The sequence below is a fragment of the Rhineura floridana genome, chromosome 2 (genome assembly GCF_030035675.1).
Source record: "Rhineura floridana isolate rRhiFlo1 chromosome 2, rRhiFlo1.hap2, whole genome shotgun sequence".
In the NCBI taxonomy this organism is placed as follows: Eukaryota; Metazoa; Chordata; class Lepidosauria; order Squamata; family Rhineuridae; genus Rhineura; species Rhineura floridana.
In genome coordinates this window covers 96,985,611-96,999,874 of record NC_084481.1, presented here as the reverse complement: position 1 = coordinate 96,999,874, position 14,264 = coordinate 96,985,611, and the positions used below count along the sequence as shown (strand labels likewise).

Here is a 14,264-nt window from a genome sequence, read left to right as displayed (position 1 = left end):
CACACACACACACACACACAGAGAGAGAGAGAGAGAGAGAGACTGTATATGGAATTAGACTGAGACCTACCGTGAGAAAGGCATGAGGATTTATCATGGGAAGTTCCCAGGGTGAATGTGTCATAGGTGTGTCATATATCCTCCACCCAGTCCTATAAAAAGAGTGCTTAAGCCCCTATTTCTCACCAGTTTTATGGACTTGGTCACTCACCTTACCATTGCTGTGTGTGGGCCATTGCTTGCCGTTCAGCCTGCGAGGCCATTTCCCCCAAACCACATCCACCTGCCCCACACCTGCCATCATATATGATGCCAGGTGTGGGGCAGGTAGAGATGTGGCTGCAAAGGAACAACCAGGAGCCTTAAAGTGGGCTTCTGATTGCTCCTGTGTAAGTGGAGCTTGCTGTCAGTGCTGCTAATCAGTGGTGACAATAAGCCCCATGGGATTAGCTGCACTACAGAGTCCCTGACCAAAATTTATAAATAATTACTACTGTTGAAATAGAAGTACACATCACCATAGTCAAGCTGTGTCCAGGTGACCTGTGTGTCTGTTCATTCTGCTGCCCAGGTGCTAGCTCTTTATGGGCAGTTGAAAGGCCCCTGCTCTCTATTCTTATGGTTCTTTATCTTTAAAGTGGGCTTAGACAGGGCAGCCTTTCAAATAGAGGACTCTTTCAAACAAAGGGGTGTCTTCTGACAGCTCTTCAGATTGAGGAATGTCCTCTGTAAAATTAGGGCACATGGCCACCATGTTTGGTGGTAGGCCACTTTGTGGAAGATATGTTTTTTGGAGAATGAGAGATACTGCAAAGGAATTGCTAGCCAGTTTCATGGCCACAGGCACCTTTCCATATATACACATAACCCCTTGCCTCTAGCTGGCAACTGGGGGTCCAGATAGTGCAGAGTAGGATTAACCTGGAGCTCCTGGATTAGGTATTGATACTGTAAAGTAATAATTCCTCATTGCAAGCATCCTGGGGGGTTGGTTGGTGAGGGGAGGGGGTGTCATCCCATTTAATATATCTGTTTATCATCATACTTCAAACTGGAAAAGCTGAAATTAGAGATGTGACCAACACTGTTGAAAAAGTCATTTTTTGGTGTAACTATTTCAGGCATCTACTGGATGAATAACAAAGATCTTAATGTTGTAATTGAAATTACAGACTGACCTTCCTGAGAGGAGCTGCTTCATTTTAAGCATGAATGTGACAAGACTGCTGTTTGACAGCGGATTATGCAACATGTTCTTGGCTACATTTATTCCACTATTATTATACAGCCACAAGAGTGGCTGTATACTATAGTCACCATGGATTTTTTGCATCCCGCAGTGTTAAATTGAAAATACCCGCTATGCCATTAAGCTCATTTCAAAACAAAACCAGAAAAAAACTGTAGTCCTGAACTCAGAAATGCTTGCTTAACATCCCTCTAAGTTTTCATGGTGATACACAAAACACTCAGAGAGAATCAAGCATTCAAAGTGTAAAACAAGAGAGAGAGAAAATCCAGATCCCTATTGGACTTTTTTCTGTCAGTGGTCTCATAATTAGTTTAAATTAATTAAAAATCAGCCATGTTCACAGAGTACCTGCAATCCTATTACTGACCTTGTGCCATACTCATCTTCATCTGATCTTCATCTTCTGCAGTTTGAAAGTTAAAAAAAATGCCTGGCTGATTTTTAATTAATTTAAGAAATTTAACATTTAAGTCTGTTACAACGTCTGGCATGCTCAGTAACTGTCAGTGTTCTAAAAGCCAGACTCACAGCTGTTTGGTTTGGCTAATCAGGCGGCCACACTCAGGCCAGAGCTTTATTTCACTTTAGACAGTCATGGCTTCCACCAAAGAATCTTGGAAAGCATAGTTTGTGAAGGGTGCTGAAACTCCTATTCCCCAGACAGAGCTCCAGTGGCCAGAGTGGTTTAACAGTCAGCCCCTCTTCCCCTCATCCCCTCCCTCTTGCTTTTCACCATATCCTCAGAGGCACATGCTACCAAGTTCTTCCAAGCTATAAAGGAAGTGGATTGGACTATGAAAGACCAACCCAAATTGTATTTGCATTTTTTACAAATTTGTAGGGCAGTACAATATCTCTGAGAGGAGGTTAGCTCTCCTGCTCCCCTGCTGCATTCACTATAGCTGCCCAATTTACCTGCTTTTTAAAGTTTGATAGAAACATATGTTGGCTATAGGCACATTCTTAAACAGCAAGGGTTTTTTTGCCTATTAGTGAATTCCACTTTAAACAGTGATGGCTTCCTCAAAACAGCCTGGGAAGAGGAGTTTGTGAAGGGTGCTGAGAGGTGTTAAGAGACCTCTATTCCCTTCACAGAGATACAATTGCCAGAGTGGTTTAACAGTAAGTCTAGGGTAGCCAGGTCAAAAGCATCCCAAACCCTGAGATTTCAGGGGTGGGCCCAGGTGATGTCATTAAGCATATGTTAAGCATCAAGCACAGTTGCTTGGAGCATAGCACTAGTTGCTTGGAGCATACCACTTAAGCAAAAAAAATTCTCACAAAAAAACTTGCTTCTCGCAAGAAGGGCTGAAGTGCTCTCAGGCCAGGCCAGTCACCAGAAGGCCATTGTAGAAAGAAGGGAGCCTAGTGTTGTGGAGATGTTAGATGGGAACACTCAGGAGTAAAGATGGATGCCCCCAAAGGCTGCAATTCTAAACACACTTACTAAGGGACTAAGCCCCATAGAACTCAACAGAATTTATGTCTGAGTAGATATGGTTAGGATTGTGCTGTTGGTAAGGCATGACCTAGGGATCTTCTACAAAGATGTCCATATCAAAGCAGGGTTGGCAAACCCTTGCCTGGAATGCCCTGTCCCTGCCTTTTAACATGGCTGCTCTAAACTTCTTTACAGACTTTAGCCTTCACTGCAGAAAGCGGTTTGCCTTTCCTGCTTACCATGTGGGCTGCTATAAACTCACTTTGACAGCCCACACAATTCCTGTGAATAATAATTGACAGAGGGAAAGCATGTATGGTTAAATCTACCTTCACAGGCAGTAGCTTGGGAACAACAAGAAGCCACACTTCCCAGATGTAAATTCTCTTTTACCACTATTGGCCAAGAAACAAACCATCATGCAACCAACCAGGTGCATAATCAGTGAGTTTAAGGGGGTTGAGCTGAGTGCATGGAACCACTGGTGTTGCTTCTTTGGATGTAAGGGAGTGAGGTCAGAGGTAACTGAAATGCAAATAGAAAAACAAGAACAAAAGACAGTGATGATTTCCTAAATGCAATATCATATCAACCACAATAAGATTCTTATGAGTAAGGCACAAAACTCAGCATCCCACAATCAGTCAGGATTCCTAAACAAAAACTAAAAAAAACCTGGCAGGCAGTCAGCCAAGGTTACAGAAATGCCCATGCAGCACAACCTGACCAGATGACTGCAGTTCGTGCAGAATGCTGCAACATGATTGATAATGTGAGTGAGACCCTATCAGCACATAGTACTTTTGCTTTGAAATCTGCACTGGTTGTTTATTTGCTACCAGGCTAAGTTCAATGTGTGCTTTCCATGTTACGGGTGCCACATAGTACTTTTTGGGTGGGCACCTTCATTGCATTTTTTTTTGACACCTGCTAAAAACATTTAGCCATGTAAACGCTATTATAATTTTTATCTGTTTTTTAACTCATTGTTGGTTTTATTATTTTGAATGTTTTTAAATACCTGTCTTTAACTGTTTTTGCCAATACTTTTATTGTTTTAATTCCTTCTGTAAATCTCTTTGAGGTTTTTTTTACAATAAAGCTGTATATAAATTTTGTAAATAAAATACATAAACAAATTTCAGAGTCACTGTGGCCCTTGGGTCTCTTTTCTCTTTTAGGAACAGAGAAATCTGCCTTTGACTGACTCAGGTCATTTGGTACTATCTAACTCAGTACTGATAACATAGATTGACATTGGCTCTCCAGGATTTCAGGCAATAGTATTTCCCAGAGATTGAACTTGGACCTTTGCATGCAAAGCACGTGCCCTGCCACTGAGCTAAAGCCCTTCCTCTGTTTAAAATTATCTTTTTAAATTATTCTTTTCATTTCACTAATGAATGCACATCATACCTAGGGCAGACCCACACCATTCATTTAAAGCACATTCAACATACATTTGAAGGACATGAATCCCACCACAGAATCATGGGAACTGTAGTTTGTTAAAGGTGGTGGGAACTATAACTGTGAGGGGGAAACTACACTTCTCAGGATTTGTTGGGGAGACGTCATGCATTTTAAATGCAAGTTGGATGTGCTTTAAATGTATTGTGTGGATCTGCATTGTGTCATAAACTTTGCCTACATATAAATCATTTTAATTAAATTTTAAAATGGAAATAAGCTACAAAGTTTACTGGGTGACCATGGCTACGCACCATCTTTCAGCCTAATCTGCACCTCAGGGTGAAAACAACAGAGGAGGATCATGACCACCCCAAGGAAGAAGGGCACACTTAAAATGTAGAGGAAATAATGTACAACCATAGCGTGAAATCAGAAACTTATAGGGGCATAATATGAAGATATATTTATTTAGCATGACTGTCAAAGATGTTTATTATTTACACAACCTGTAAAGATATTTATAGTGCAATCCTATGTTTATTTACTCAGGAGCAGGTCCCAATGTATTCAATGGGGCTTACTCAAACAGGGAAGCATGCACAGAACTGCAACTTCAAGTGTTAAGGAACTTCACTCACTCAACCCAAAATTCTGGATCATGCCATTTTAAGCTGTATGCAACTCTTTATACTTGTTTTATGGTTATAGAATTTTAAATGGATTTATTTCTTACTATGAGCTGCCTTGGTTTCCAGTCAGCAACCCTAGCTTGCAGGGCTGTTGGAAAGACTCCATATACACACACATAGTGGAGATGTAAAAATTCATACACCCCATGTAATAGTTTATTGCTAAAACTAGTTGGCCATTGCAGAACATTTTAATAAGATAAAATCAGTATTAGTTTCCAACATAATAAAAGCAGTGATACCGAAGTAAGCCCTGCCTAATTGCTTTAAAAATAGGATTAAAGTGGAAGGGAAATATTTATAACACAAACACAATTCTTTGCTATGTTCACTCAAAACTCCCATTAATTTGCAGCACAATCCAATCATGTCTACTCAAAAGTAAGTCCTACTGAATTCAATGGGGTTTACTCCCATGTATGTGGAATTAACATTGCAGCTTTAGTCGCAGAAAATTGAGTATAGGATTAAAGCTTCATATTGGGAATGTTTTCAAAACAGGTTATGAATATGAGAAATAAACTGCCCTCTTCAACAGCCCAGATAAATTTAAACTTGTTTGACTCATAATTAAAAAAAGTATTTGAAATAAAATATATATGCTGTTTTTGCAAGTATTTAAAAACGCTGCATGTACACTGTTATTATAATCATAACTGAAATTGTTTACTGTGCATGACTACCAAGATCCTGCTGTGATCTTCTATTCTAGTGCAATCCTATGCATGTTTACTCAGAAGCAAGTCCCGATGTATTCAGATCTCCTGCACAGAGAAAGTACTTTTTATGCTGCTGAAAGCTATAATAAATTCCTGATGTGCAGACAAGCAGGAAAATACAACAATTTTCTGGCCTTGCAATGGGGTTTAGTTAATACCTGGAGGTCAACTAATCCCTTGTCAACCACAACCCTGACTTCACGTATTGGCTAAAAACCTGAAAGGGCATGGATTATAGCAACTGATACTAACAGAAGTTGCGGGGGATGATGGCTGTTATTTTGGTGTATATCTGTTGAACCAGATCACCACCTAGAAACTTAATTTTTTTAAAATGTATGCTAAGAGTCTGGCAATTGGGATGACTCACCCGGAGATCCAGAGAGGACCTCCAAAAACCAGAGTTTCTGGTTGAAAACCAGAGACCTGGCAACCCTAAGTCAGTTTCTGTTTCCAGAGAACTCTGAGAGCTGTAGCTCTGTGAGGGAAACATGGGTCTATTAAGAGCTCTCAGCATCCTTCACAAATGATACTTCCAAGGATTATTTGGGGGAAGCCATGACTGTTTAAAGTGGAATAATAGTGACATAAATTTATCATGTGAATGGGACCCTTGACACAATAATAGTGCATTAGTGGCGGATTTATTCTGCGTTATTAGTTTTTTTTATTCTTCCCCAATGATCCCTCATTATTGCTGTCCAGAGGGGCCACAGCACAACAAAAGTGGGACAAACATACAACAGAACATTTGTGGTATAATAGGCCCCTCCAGACATCCTTTTTATTGCACATGCATGATGATTTATGCTCATGATGTTATCAGGGTGGTCACATGCAATCCCTCTTTCAATGATATTGGTCGCACTGCTTCATTTCTAGTCAGTGCATATCCCATAACTTCTTGCTGAAATCCTGTAACATTTTATACTACAAATGTTCTTGTTTATTTTTGTTCTGCTTCTGTTGTGTCATAATCCTTCCAGACAGCATTTATTTATTTATTTATTACATTTATACCCCCACCTTTCTTTTAATGGTTGAAACCCAAGGCAGCTTACATATGGTTCCCAGGCGGTCTCCCATCCAGGCACTGACCAGACCTGACCCTACTTAGCTTCAGCAGGGAGCTGGCCTTATGTGATTTCAGACCATAGCGTGGGACCATTCCACAATCATGTGGTAGCATTGGGGAAGCACTGCAGTACAAACTAAAGCAGAATGAATTCACCACTGTTATCATGTCAATAACATGTTGTAGAATACACACACAATAAGACAGACACCATTCTGGTGGGGCCCAAAAAGTTACCAGATTTCAACAGGAAGTTACAGGATATGCATGGATAGGAAATGAAGCAGGGTGACTGTCCCAAAAGGTTTGCAGGCGCAAACAGTATTGAAAGTGGGATTGCATATGACTGCCCTGGTAGCACCATGAACACAAATAATCATGAACGCATGATAAAAAAGGATGATTGAAGGGGCCCAAAATGAACATGCTGACTACAAGTTTCCATCACATCAAGAAAATCTGAATTCACACATGCTAGTGCAAGAATAGCCCTGAGTCATTTGACATCCTAGGGAAATACAAATTCTGGGATACTCATTTTCCTTCAGTATTTCCTTTGACTCAGTGTATATAAGCAGCTTGGGCCTAATACTCTTTCAGTGTGCCCTCAAATTAGAACTGTGGGCTTATGTATTTGCCTTGAGAATGAAAGACCACCATTTGCCCTTGACCCCAGGAGGAGGTAGTGAAGGTGTTATTACAGGAACAGACCATAGCTGCGGACTTGACTATCTTGATCATGAAGATAAGGTCCCAGCCCCCAGCTTCTTCTACTCTGGGGAATAAACACACCATTAAGCATCTTAGCTTCTGATTTTTGCTTTAGGTTCTTATTGCATATGACAGAAAATAACATATTATTGGTTCTTATCTTTTAATAATGGTATTATGTAGAAATCTTATATATGTTTATTTTTACTGATTTTATTTTATATGTCTTTTTATTTTGGAAAAAGGTGTACAAAGAGAAGATGCTAGGTTGAAGATTTGAGAGACAGTAGGAATGAATATACGGAGTCTTCACAAAAATCCAGGATTCACAAAAATACATTTTCACAGGGTTATGTTTGTATCAGTAACCCCTCTGTACACAATTAACATTGCCATGCTGTCGGCCAGCATGAGGTGTGCTGTTTTCTCCAGTCCATGAATGCCCCCAGATTGGTTTATATATCTGTCCTGACAAAGGATGTGTACAAGGAGATGCTCCCCTAGTGCATTCATCAGTGCAGATGTTCACACCCACATGGGAATGTCCAAGGGATGGGGCCAGCAGTATGCCTTGCAATAATGGATCTGAGATCCAGATAGAATTTGGCTATGATTTATTGGCCATTCTACAGAAGACAATTTCCTAAACAGCTAGTACTCCCATGTCAGAAAAACACACACATGCAAGTTGTATGCACATCATAATGCATGACAAATGCACTCATGTACATAAATGACTCTAAATGGCCTACATGTGTATTGCCACATTTTCAAGTGTACTATATACAAACTCTCCCTACAACTCAAATGATATCTATGTAGAAATTATCTTCTGGGAAGCAATGACTCTTGTTATGCTTCATCTTTATGAGGGTATAGAACATTTCACTATGAGTGGTGTTTATAGTATCCTTATACAGCTTTACTTTGCCCTTTGATCCCCATCTCCCAGCACTTTCAATAATTAAGCATCACCTACATGGATCTTCCATAAGGCATTTGAAAAAACAAACTAGCAACTTGCAGTCAGTGTAATGTAATAAATGAAACTCAAATTATCCTATAAACACTTACCTGAGAGTAAGTCTCACTGAACTCAATGGGACTTACTTCCAAGTAGCAACAAATTGAGCTATAAATCAATTCACCTCTTAAAATAATTTTGATTGCGTTCCATATAGTCCTTAATATAAATCTTATTTTCCAGTCCTGACACTCTTTCCTAATATATTTTGATACATGAAAGCTAATGATTTCAATTCTTTGGACTCTTGGAATCAACGTGAAAGTTTAGTCATGACTAACTTCTGTCCCATTGATTTCACTAATTTGCTCTAATCCAACGCTCTGGTTGCAGAAAAATACTCTCCTAAAACTTTTGCTTTAGGAATGCCCCCCCCACTCCTCTACAATCAAAACTAAAGCAGGGAAAAAGTCTAATAGTATTTTTCAAAAATAAAAATATTTCCAAATCAAATGTTATAATTAACTCTTGTTTGTTTTGAAAAAAGAGAAAGATTTTAATTTTTATAAAACATGCATTATACTCACAGATTCTCGTACATGGAAACGAATATCACATCTTTCATGAAAGTGAATCTTCCTCCTTCTCTTATTGTTATGGAATAACTACTATCCTTCTTTCTTTAACATGTTAACCTTTATATTGAGTAAAGCTGCACAGACATCTGTAGATTCCTGCACAATATTATGTTGCATTATAAGACATACAAAGTACCCCTTCCCATGATTTTTGAATTCAGCATCTCATAATTAAAGAGGACGTTACTGGGATAAAGCTTTCTTGCTGATGACTCTTCTAAAAGCTTCCTTCACATCTTTGTTCCTCAGGCTGTAGATGAGAGGATTCAGCATAGGGATCACAACTGTGTAGAACACAGAGGCCCATTTGTCCTGGTCTAACGAGTAACTGGATGTCGGCCTCAGATACATAAACATAACTGTCCCATAAAAGAGGGTGACCCCAGTGAGATGGGAAGCACAAGTGGAGAAGGCTTTACGTCTGCCCTCAGCAGAGCGGATCCTCAAGATGGCAGTGAAGATGAAGAGGTAGGAGACAAGGATGATAAGGATGGTGCCGAACTCGATGAATCCACAGAGGCTGAAGAGGAGGATCTCACTCATGTAGGTGTTGGAGCAAGACAGTGCTAGGAGCGGGGGGATCTCACAGAAGAAATGATTGATGATGTTGGAGCCACAGAAATCTAAGCTGAAAGTCAGGCTGGTATGGGACACTAAGCTTATCAGACCTGCTACATAGGAACCAATCACCAATACCAAACAGACCTGTTTTGACATGACCGTGGTATAATGGAGAGGACGGCAGATAGCCACATAGCGGTCATATGCCATGGCGGCCAAGGCATAGCATTCAGCATCCACAAAGCACACAAAAAATGCAAACTGTGTGGCACAGCTGGAAAAGGAGATAACCTTGCTCTGGCATAAGAAGTCAGCCAGCATGCGTGGGGCAATGGCAGTGGAGTAGCCCAGGTCCACTAAGGAGAGGTGGCAAAGGAAGAAATACATGGGTGTGTGGAGCTGTACATCTATGATGATCAGGAGGATCATGCCCACATTTCCCACCACATCTGCCAGGTAGATGAAAAAAAACACCACAAAGAGGGCAATTTCTAGGTGTGGATTATTTGTGAAGCCCAAGAAAACAAACTCTGTCACTTGTGTGTGATTGCCCTCAGCCATCATGGCTGAAAGAGAGTCAGAGGTCTTGGGATTGGGGCTTGGAGACACTACGTAGCTCAGAAAAAAATGCTCTGTAGCCTAGAACATTAAAATGGGGGTAGAGATAGTCTGCACTGCTGGACAGAGACCATGGCACTCCTTCTGCAGCTGGGCCTGCTTATCGCTTCAAGTCCCCTCTACTGAAGTTATTATCAGAAGGGAACATAAACGATCACATTCTGTGCCTTTTCCTAAAGAAAAGAAAGTAGTTCTTGTATTAAATGGGACCACACACACACACAATATATATATATATATATATATATATATATATATATATATATAATACAACTATTAAAAGTTTTTATTCATTGCTTTTTCCTCGACTCGAAGTAAAGCCCCAGATACAGTATGCTGTATAGAGCATTCTTTACTCAGCATCTTTGTTCCACTTCTTAATGAATCCCAAGAGAGTGAATAATTCTTCTGTATAATTTACACAAAGTGATTGTCATATTGTATTCTGGAAACAGCTAGATACTACATATTGGTAAGGGAGACAGAAACCAGCATGCTTCTGAAGTCCTGTGTGGACACGTTTCTGGACAAGTTCCTGCAGGGAGCATTCCCTTCGACCCACTGTATCAGGAGTAGACAATGTGATGCCCTCCAAATGTTGTTGGACTCCAACTACTATTAGAGCAGTACAACAATGGGACCAATTACCTAGGGAGGTGGTGGGGTCTCCAACACTGGAAGCATTCAGGATACAGGTGGACAGCCATTTGTCAGCAACGTTTTAATCTGAATTCTTGCATCAAGCAGGGGATTGAACTAGATGGCCTTTTAGGCCCCTTCCAACTCTATGATTCTACCATCAGCCCCAGCCAGCATGGCAAATTGTAAGGAATGAAGGGAGTTCTAGCCCAAGATCTGGAGAGCACCATATTGGCTACTTTTGCACTACTTAGATCGGTTTAATGATCAAGATTGCTGTTACTTGATTTATTGGAAACAGCTTTAGTTCCTTCATTGAGATGGGTTGGTATTTCATTCCAGTCTTTCAAACTATGTCTCAGTTATTACATAGGACAGACCTGTGCAATAAGCATTAGCTTGCAGTGACTGAGGATCAGACAGCAATTGGGAAGAAATTTGATTCAGTTCTCATTTAAAGCCAAAAGCCAAATCTATCAAATTTGTATGTTCCAAAACAATATGAGAATTGAAACACAGCCATCTTTTGAAATTCAAGCTTATCTGAATTTTGTGATGTAGTTCTCCAATCAAACAGTGTTTATAAGAATGCATATATTGGAGAAAAGTGTGCATACAAATAAACTTAGTGAATACAGCATACAGTGAATCATATTAGGAGAAACTGCTTGCAAATATGTGTGCTGTAGTCAGAACTTTATTAGGAGAAATTCACACTAAAATGCTGACAAAATTTTCATTTTTTTTAAAGTGCAAATTGATACAGAAATATGGGGAACTGGATTTAACATTGGAAAAATGAAAAACTGAGAGAACCAAAATTTATAGATTTTTCTATCCCTAGGATCAGATGTATTGATAAAGGCATGCCACCTTCTCCCAGCTGCAGGTCTGATTCTATGCATTTCTTTCTTTCAGTTTCTTCCCAGTATGCCCATCCTTCAGCTCTATGAATAGTTTCGCTCTTCTTTTCAAGTTCCCTTGTAGCCTCTTAATTTTTTTTAAGAAAGCAATATTCTGTGCAACACATTGTGGCCCCAGTTCAGCTTCTTATTTTGCTGCTGAGTTGAGAATAACATCCTTGTTAATGCCTTCTCCCACAACAGACATGCCTAGGAGCCAATCAGCATGAAAGCTGGGAGTGTTAGCTACTGAAAAGAGTCTACTTGGTGGTTGACTAATCCCTTTTCACTCTGATTGGCTTCAATTGGCAGGAAAGGACAAGGAAAGGACTCTTCTCAGTGGTTAACACACTCCCCTTTCCTGCTAATTGGCTTGTGGGATGCTGAAAACATTGGGACCCTGCTTCCCAAAAGGTAAGGGGTCTAAGACCCTCTGAAACTACACCACTGGTGACAACAACACTTGCTGTTTGGAAGCCATGTGTGCAACATCACCTTGGCTTCACTGCCCCATTGACCACTACTGCCCTTGAGAGAAAAAGGGTTGCCCATCCCTGCCCTTAGATGACTTTTGCCTGAGTGATTTCAGCTAAGAAAGAGGCATAATGTTCCTGCTAACACAGAGGTCCTGAGTTGTAGTTCACTGATCACTACAAGGCCATTCTAATAAAGCTACAATTTCAAAGTATACATTACTTTGGGTGCTCAGAAATGGCAGGCTACCTGCTCCCTACCTCCCACATTAAGTTGCTGAACATTCAAAATCACCTTGAGTCAGTGGAAACCAGAGCTTGGAAGATTACTTTTAAAAAGTAATAAATTACAGTTATAATTACATGTCCCCAAAAGTAGTAATTACTCTTACAATTACAACTGCTCTGAAAGTAACTGATTACTTTTTCTCAAAAGTAATCAATACAATTAAATTTTCGTTACTTTTTTTAAAAAAATGCCTACAAGGTGCTGGCCTTGGCTGCTACACAACTATGTAGCCTAAAACAACATTAAAAATAAACACACACATACAGAGGTAGTAGAATAATTCTTTTTATCCATAAGATAGCAATGGTGGTCTCTCTGCTGGTAAGGGAGATGGGGAGGGAGGCAGAGGCCACTACTCAAATCTTTGCACATCAAACCAAGTGCCACCATGTGCCCCTACTCAGCCAGCAAACATAAACTCTCTCACTTCACCATCTCCCGGACCCTGTCCTGCCACCAACAAAGGGACACTCACCCAAGCAAACATTTTCCCAAGATACAAAAAAGTTAAAATATTGCAAATGCAGCACAGTAGCCAGAGAGTGTAGTGGAGGCCACTTTGTGTGCCAAGTACTAACACAGTATTCACACACACATTGTCATCTTTCACCTCCACAGTTCTTTATCTCCATTCTGCTGCTGCCTCCTTCTCCTCCTTTATCCATGTTCTTCCCTCCGGTTCCTTTTCCCCTCCACTCCATTCTTCACCACCACCATCCATTTTTTAAAACAATTATTTTCTCCACTCCACCCCGTCTCACTCTCCACCTCCTCCCTCGTTGCCTCCTACCCACCCACAGAGCATGAGGGAAGAGCGATGCTGCACAGAAGCCCAGTTTGGGGCACATGATTTTCATCCACAAATCAGAGGAGTAGAAGAGTTCCCCTGCTTTCGCCCCCCAAGTAATGCCCAAACGTAATGCTGGAAACATTACAATTACTCCACAAAAGTAGTAAAATTACTCCTAGTTCTATTACAATCAAAATGTAAAGGAATTACCCACTCATTCCTCAAAAAAGTAATGAATTACAAGTAAGTCATTACTTGTAAAGAATTACTTTCAGGCTCTGGTGGAAACACAAGCCTTGTGAAAACCTTATCCTGAAATTTATTTTTTATTTGATTCTCTACCAAGCCATCACAAGTACCTCAACAGAATTTCTGTTCACACATGCTCTGACTCATCACAAACTCCAGCCCTTTAGAGCTGTTACCCATCTGATTGTTGTAGCAGCAATCTTCACTGCTTGCTCTGGATCTATCAGATGCTCAGTTCATCCTTCAGTATTCTCACCTGTCTCTTGTGTGCTTGCTTGGCATGCCTAAGAGGTGATATTTATTCAGCTTGGATCCCCAGCAATCTGATGCAAGGACTTCATTGCTCACAGAGGACCATTAAAAATAATAAAAATTGGTGTTCTTGCTTACTGCTTAATTAACTGAGTTCAGCTGTGAGAACTGATGGTCTCATGGCCTCTCAGAGGTCCTAATTCCAATAGGATTTAGAAGTATAGTCTTACAGTGGCTCCGCTCCTTCTTAGAGGGCAGGACTCAGAGAGTTGCCCTAGGGGATTATCATTCTACACCCTGGCCTCTACGGTTTGGTGTCCCACAAGGCTCTGTCCTGTCCCCAATGTTGTTTAACATTTATCTGAGACCTTTAGGTAAGATTATTCAGAAATTTGGAATTCATTATCACCAATATGCGGATGATACTCAGCTCTATTGCTCTTTTCCACCAAATGCAAAAGATGCTGTCTATCCCCTTAATCAATGTCTTGTGGCAGTACAAAACTGGATGAACAGGAACAAACTAAAGTTCAATCCAGAAAAAACAGAGGTCATTCTCATCGGAAAAAGTCCTCCACAAGAATTAGGC

General features: G+C 40.3%; 2 protein-coding genes across 3 annotated transcripts in view; both read right to left on the bottom strand.

Annotated features, from left to right (window-relative positions):
- The window catches only part of LOC133376808 (olfactory receptor 9G19-like), a 35,025-nt gene extending 21,261 nt beyond the window's left edge, over positions 1 to 13,764 (bottom strand). The window contains exon 1 of the mRNA XM_061609600.1: positions 13,680 to 13,764. The gene's annotated coding sequence lies outside the window, so the exon portion shown is untranslated. The remainder of the gene's footprint in view (positions 1 to 13,679) is intronic.
- Positions 7,556 to 13,760, bottom strand: LOC133376810 (olfactory receptor 5AR1-like). Of its 2 annotated transcripts, none has more exons than XM_061609601.1 (2): positions 13,680 to 13,760; positions 7,556 to 10,254 (listed from the first exon to the last, which is right to left on the bottom strand). In XM_061609601.1, exon 2 carries the CDS (start codon positions 10,025 to 10,027, stop codon positions 9,086 to 9,088), a length of 942 nt encoding a protein of 313 aa, XP_061465585.1. In that variant the 5' UTR covers positions 10,028 to 10,254; positions 13,680 to 13,760; the 3' UTR covers positions 7,556 to 9,085. The 2 variants fall into 2 exon arrangements, with proteins under 2 accessions (XP_061465585.1, XP_061465586.1); XM_061609602.1 differs by lacking the exon at positions 13,680 to 13,760 and adding an exon at positions 13,534 to 13,602.
- Positions 13,765 to 14,264: the final 500 nt, after the last annotated feature.